The sequence below is a fragment of the Musa acuminata genome, chromosome BXJ3-2 (genome assembly GCF_036884655.1).
Source record: "Musa acuminata AAA Group cultivar baxijiao chromosome BXJ3-2, Cavendish_Baxijiao_AAA, whole genome shotgun sequence".
Lineage (NCBI taxonomy): Eukaryota > Viridiplantae > Streptophyta > Magnoliopsida > Zingiberales > Musaceae > Musa > Musa acuminata.
Window position 1 is genome coordinate 19,557,542 of NC_088350.1, and position 6,937 is coordinate 19,564,478.

Sequence of the window (6,937 nt, forward strand, 5' to 3'; positions counted from 1 at the left end):
ATTTAAGACAACTATTACATATCTTTCTAACTTTTATCTTTTGATTTATTATTTTTAATCAAAATCTGTATATCTTATTTTTAACCAACAATTTTGAATTAGAAAATTTTAAGATCAGTACTCAGACCAAAATCATTGAATCCCATGGCACACTATTAAACCATCCACAAATGTGGGAAAAAAAAAAGATAAAATGTAACACTAGCAAGAAGCAACCTATTCAGAAAACTTGGGCATACTGCACACGATTAACAAAAAAAAAAAAAAAGATTCCTTTTTCCTCATCCTAGTGTGATATATATATATATATATATATATATATATATATATATATATATATATATATATATATATATATATATGCATATGCCATAACGAAGCTTCACATGTCTTAAATTTATATTTCAATATTGGTTGATTATGTTTGTATGCTTTTTTTTTTCTTAAAGCAGATAGCCAAGTTTGTATGATTATATATTTCCAACACTTCATTTATGATTATATGAGACTCATCAAGTATCGAATAAATAATAAAAAAGGGACTATGAACAAGCCATTTATGAATTTTATTAATAAAATTATTGAAGCAATTAAAGTAAGTACAACTCAATAATATTGTCAATCCTATAATACTAGTGAATTTGTCAGTTATATTATGTTAAATTTTAAAATCTCATATGATAATTTTTTATATAAAATATACATATTACTATCAATAATCGAAACCTCGTGTTCATCCTTTATTAAATTTAAATAAATAACTATCAAAACCTTTAAATTGTTGAATACTTTATGTGCATAAGACATTTAGGATAAATTTTTGAGAAAAATTCACAAGTTTAAAAATCTCTTGTTAAGTCCTAACTTTAGACCCACAAGTCACCCCCTTTCGTGTGCACGATGCTATTAGATCCAACGAGGATGACTAGAATTAATAGGTGCTCATACCTATACTCGTAATGTCTCTAGATCTGACAAACGTATAGGGACGATGGTGGAGGTGGCACAGGGAAAAGAAGACAACGGATTTGATGATAAAATGATCTTTTCATGTTATTAAGACACTCTATGAATATTTTTTTAAATTGGGACTTGACATTTGATAAATTTTTTTGAAAATTAAGGCGGGAAATCCTCAAACTTGAAGAATTCGGCCAATCTTTGAAGTCACACCGAGCAGCCAACGGTTAAAATGGATGTTATGGTTTCGTACTACTGTTGTCCGTCTTCGGTGTCTTTTTCCCTCCTCCCGTTTCTTGTTCTTGAGGCCAACAGACCGGCAGAAGATTCGGCGACTTGGCGGCGAAGGGGAAGAAGGCGATGGAAGTGTCCTCGAAGAAGCAGAAGGTCGCCGACGACGACAACAGCAGTGGCAGCAGCGCAGAAGGAGATGAGCCGATGGTGACTAGCCAGTCGTTCATTTCCTCCACTAACGTTGTCAACGTCACCGTCTCCTCGATGGGGGAGGACGAGTTCAGAGACTTCATCGAGAGTTCACACGGCACCTCTTCCGACGCACCCAGCGTGACTCCCCCAATCGGAAACGTGGCGAGTTCAACCGGTACCGCTTCCCACGCACCCAGCGTTACTCCCCCAATCGGAAACGTGGGGAGTTCAACCGGTGCCCCTTCCGACGCACCCAGCGTGACTCCCCCAATCAGAAACCTGGCGAACAAATTCATCGACATTTATGAACCCTATCTTCCCGAAGACTTCATTCAGAATTTTCCCGACGTCGGCGATCAGGTCGCCGACGACAACGCGTGCGTTGGCCACAAGGTGAGCGAATCTCCCTGCCCCTTTGGATCCTATCTTTCTTTAGTCTTTTATCCTTGGATCACTCGAGACTGTGCTTGTTTAGTCCCGCATTCTTGGTAGTTCGTGTACATTCCGAAACTCATGGAAGAGTCATTTTACCCATTTTAGGATCCTACCTCATATTTTTCTTAAATTAGCAGCCAAAGATGTAGTTTGGTGTAATTTAGCGATGCTCTGACTACATCTATCTAAGCTCTGCGCCATGATGGTGGATGAACTGTGCATCACATCAGTAGGATCCTTGCTGCTTGACTTCTTTAGCTTGGCAATATCAATTGAAAGTTTATATGTAGTGGATTCCAATGGTGCAAGCTGTGATGTTAGCTTGTTCCTGTTTGTTCTCTGGTTCCTTTTCAAGATTGTGTAATTAAAATGAATTTCTAGTTTCGTCAGGCTTTTGCTACTCTTTAGTGCAATCTTCAGAGTATCCATGCTGCGTTGGTTTACATTAAGTATATTTGCAGGAATTCTTATCCTTTCATGTCGTGCAAGAAACAATTATCTATTAACATGTATCCGCTGCATGCAAATCCCCTAATTTGTTTTTTTTTTTTCTGACCAGTAGTTAGATTTGGGCCGTTCTGCTACACGCAAAGCCCCCAACTAGTCTTTTTTCGGACCACTAGTTATTTTTCCACAATAGTTCCAAGATCTAAGTTTTGCTTGTTGTTACTGGATTCTTCTTGATATGTGATTCCTTGAGTTAATCTCGCTCAATAATCTCAATGGTGGCACATCTTGTAATTTTCTGCTTGCAGTTAAGGTATGTCCAAGGCACATTAAATATTATGATATCCATAAAATATTTTTTGTTGTAATAGATGGTAGAAAGACTAGAAAGCACAGAACATAAAATTTCAACAAACTAGTTTTAGACTTATGATTGATCTACTCAAGCATCACGGCATGTTAAGGTAAATATAAGCTATTCTTAGTCTTGACTTCATTTGTTTATAGTACAAAAACTTGATTTTTTTTTAGTTTGATCTGTTACTGAGATATTCCAAAATAATTTTGAGTCAGCAAGGAAGAGGTCTAGGCGTGATGAAGCATATTTCATTAAAAAAAAATATTGATCATATCATACAAAGATATTGATATATTGAACGTATATTATGTATGTCATACTAAAAATTTATCAAATGACATCTTTAAAGAGAATGTAATCAGCAAGCCCATGTTATTCCTTTTATATAAAATGGTGATGCTTATTTCCTCAAAGGTTACTAATTTTTTTTCCTTCCTTTCTCACTCTCCCAGTATCCTTTTCTCTCCATTGTATCAGTAATTGACAACAGGCATCGCAGAATTGTCGGACGGTAAAAAAAATGATTGCAGTGAGTAGCGAATACAACATTCTCTATTTGAGTATCAAATAAGACAATAACAATGTCTTCTTTATTTTGCTTCATAGGATTCTCTTTTGCCTTCAATTTTTCACCTTGCTTATCCTTTTTATTTATTCCCATCTACCCCTCTCCTCTTCGTTCCTTCTTTTGAGTCTTAAATTTGAAATAATTAGCTAAAATCGACTAAGTCTGGTTGAGATTGATCAATTTTAGCTAATTTGGATCATATCGTGTCTGCATGTCAGTATCTATTTCCATGCTTCTATTTCTAAGACATTGCAAAATATTTGCACACACATTTTAGTCTTGAAATTGCAAGTAGCTGGTTATGAAACTGTTTAGGTGTTGAAGTGTTACATCATGAATTAACTGATGTTTTTGTTAATAATTATATTCTAAGATATGTTGTATTATGTTATACAATGTTGTTGTCACGTAAAAGCCAACTCTTATCTTCTGAGTGCATAGGAACCTCTTTCCTCACTGGTTGCTGAGTTTCAATCAGGCAGCCCCATCATTCAGGCAAAAATCAAGGTTCATGGAATGACTCAACAGTCACTGCTGCTCTGTTCGTTATCCATTGATAATCATTAAGCATTACCTTCGACTGAATTTTGTTTGCGTCAAATATGTTGCTACTTGCAGCTCCTTTATGACAACTATGCTGCACTGAGGCGAGTACGAAAAGATGGAAATTGTTTCTATCGAAGTTTTATGTTCTCCTATCTGGTAATTTCTTTCAAAATTACTAGGAAGTTCTTGTGGCCTTTGTGATTTGTTAGCTCAGCAAAAGCTTCTAGCATGAGTTAGTGATGTTTATGTGTCGTGCGATTAGGAACATATATTGGAAACACAAGACACAGCCGAGGTTGATCGCATTCTTGCAAATATTGAACAGTGTAGGAAGGCACAGCTAGTTCTGGGAGACCAAGAATATAGGATCAGTGAAATCTTCTCAGTAAGCTTTGTCACTTCGGTTCTTCACTTTTGTTTCATTAATTCTTCTTTCTGTTCCATGCATGCTGGTACTGAGTACACTAACTGAAGCAAATTCTGTTCCGTGACTGGCATACATTGATGTATCATGTCAAATTTTCGAAACAAATAAAGCATATAAGATTTTTTTAGATCTCCCTGTCTGGTATTTCCTGTAACTCAATGCATGTCGTCAAGTTAACTTGGAATCATATCAGATGGCCTTCATACGTACTGGTTGATGGGGTACTCAGCCACCACCTACTTACACGAATTTATATTTTGTTTGGCCGATCTAGTCTGGGTCAGTGGTTGATCCTTATCCTATTTTCTCGTATTTGTTTTTTTTCTCATTTCTTCTACCTTTCTCCTTTCTGACTGTAGATAATGAACAGCAGACATGCTGTTCTTTGCCTACCTATGAAAGTCCAATCAGGTCTCCTATGGATTGGTTTCACCTTTCTTAGAGTTTTCTCTAACAGCTGTCTTGCTGCTATTTGTCAGAACGAATGAATCTGATCAGCCTCAATTTTGAACTGATCTGAATTCATTTTTAAGGTAAATTATTTATTATCTTAATTTACTCATCACTAATCGCTTTCAACGGGCCCACCTTCTGTCATTCTTTGTCAATCTTTTGAATTGGCATCACCACTTACGCTTCCTGAAGTATCTTAAGTGAACATCAGAGAGTACCATCGAATGGATTTTGTATGTTTGTTCATACTACACTGTGTTCTGCTGAATTCTTCATTATGAAATTTATTTCAAAAATGAATGAAAAGCCTGCTATGAATGTTTTTTTGCTGACAGCTATGACTATTATCTCAGTTATTCATTGATCTGCTGAAAAGTGTTATTCAAGAGAACGACAATTCAATCAGGTAGATTTTCGACTGCAACATCGTCTTGTATGAGCCACCCAGAAAAAGGGAGATATCATATAAAGGTAAACATCTAATGAACTTGCTCGTTCTGCATTTGCAGTCACGAGTTGCTTCTGGAGAAGAGCTGTGATCAAATGTTTTCAGATACTGGTGAGGAAATCGGTCCCAGACCGTACAATAGGATCTCTTTCTTCTAACAAAATTTCTGGCAGTTGTTTTGTTCTTCAGGATGGTTACTTCTGGCGAATTACGCATAAGAGCAGAGTTTTTTGCGCCGTTTGCTGGCGTAGAAAGTACAGGCATGGCCAAGGTTATATTTGTGACTTCTCATCCTTGTTACATACATCAAGAGTAGCATTTCTGGTGCATCTTTACCAGTATCAATCGGATGTGCATTAATCAGATATGAACGAGTGGTCAAACCTTGTTGGTTACAATGATTCACTGTTTCAATCTTGCTCGCAGTTCTGCCAGGACTCGGTGGAGATGATGGGGGAGGACTGCGACCATGTGCACATCACAGCTCTATGTGATGCATTAGGCGTGCCGACTCGTGTGGAGTGTCTTGACCAGAGCACATCCAGCTCCGGCGACTTAACGCCAAAACATCACGACTTCATTCCGATGCAGAGCAGTGCGTCCGACGCAGGCAACCCACCGGTGCCGCGCGTGACCTTGCTGTATCGCCCTGGCCACTACGACATCCTCTACCCAAAGTGATCTCTTACAGGTTTGGTGTGTTTGCTATCGATCTGCCCGATGTTGTTCGTCGATGGGTTTGCACTTACCATCATCCTTCGCGTCGCTGCAGACTGCTACATCGGATCAGAGTCGGACGAGGGGGGAATTATCTCCATGTGATGCCAAATGAATCGCTCCTGGGCATCCATCTACTCGTAAGTGGTGATTCGCATTTGACGCATACAGCACAAACATACTAGCCTTGACTATTGGTGTTTGCTTTTGTCAGCCGGCGATCGCCTTATTATCATCACATAATTAAAGTCGTGTTCCAAGGCTTACTCGGTTAATGAGAGCGAGATCTGAGCTTTCGATCGTATAGAAACGAATGACAACCGAGACCTGCTATTTCTGATGAAGCTTATATTCGACCAGCGGCAACATTCGTATCCTTCACAATACATTTGTTTGCATTCATTGTTTTTTTTTATTTTTAGACTTCAAAATCATAATAACTACGGGAACAAGATCTGATTTAGTTGGATTTTGGAAACAAAACAGAACATTAGCTCCTTCAATATCGCATCACTCTATCAATGGTTGATCAAGAAATCGGACCACATGTCTAATATTTTTCTAAAGAATACAAATATAAAACATAGGGATAAAATTATTAAACAAAAATTGTATACTATAATTTTAATATAGTGGAGGAGAATAATGATAGGCCGCGTTAGCAAACATAATCAGAAGATGAGAGAATAATGAATATAATGGGATTTTTCCTCTTTCATTCTTATAATTCAAAGATTTTAATATTCTTTTAAAAATTTTAATTGTTGACAATGGACAGACAGATAAATAAAAAGAATTTTAGTCGTTAAATGGTTGAAGGCACATATCCATCTTTGGCGAATGTTTTATACCAAAACTAAAAAGCATACCTCTCACTCATCAATCTTAATAACCTTGTCAACCATACGTTCATATTTGAATTCTAATCTTGTTTGGGTTGCTTAAGCTCTCAAATTTGGTACCATCAACCAAATTCAAACTATACCAAATGCCAGCATGGCATCATTTGGCTCTCTAGTTGTAATAATACCTTTTGGTGCAGTTGCAATATTGCCAGCATGGCATAATTTGGTTTGTTTGATTTCTTTTATTCCCTAGAACAATTTAAAGAAAAGAGAGAGAGAGAGAGTAGTTTTGTTAAAATATTAATTT

At 37.0% G+C, this 6,937-nt stretch overlaps 1 protein-coding gene across 1 annotated transcript; it reads left to right on the forward strand.

The window, feature by feature from the left end:
- Positions 1-1,320: 1,320 nt before the first annotated feature.
- Positions 1,321-5,749, forward strand: LOC135630774 (OVARIAN TUMOR DOMAIN-containing deubiquitinating enzyme 1-like). The gene is made up of 8 exons (XM_065137946.1): positions 1,321-1,779; positions 3,636-3,701; positions 3,813-3,896; positions 4,003-4,125; positions 4,974-5,026; positions 5,130-5,179; positions 5,242-5,339; positions 5,495-5,749. The coding sequence occupies exons 1-8, from the start codon at positions 1,321-1,323 to the stop codon at positions 5,747-5,749; spliced, it is 1,188 nt and encodes a 395-aa protein (XP_064994018.1).
- The last annotated feature ends 1,188 nt before the right edge of the window (positions 5,750-6,937 follow it).

Coding starts and splice junctions, on each gene's coding strand:
- LOC135630774 (XM_065137946.1), top strand. CDS start 1,321: ATGGAAGTGTCCTCGAAGAAGCAGAAGGTCGCCGACGACGACAACAGC. Junction 5,027..5,129: donor GAGAACGACAATTCAATCAG/GTAGATTTTCGA, acceptor CTGCATTTGCAG/TCACGAGTTGCTTCTGGAGA. Junction 5,180..5,241: donor TCAAATGTTTTCAGATACTG/GTGAGGAAATCG, acceptor AATTTCTGGCAG/TTGTTTTGTTCTTCAGGATG.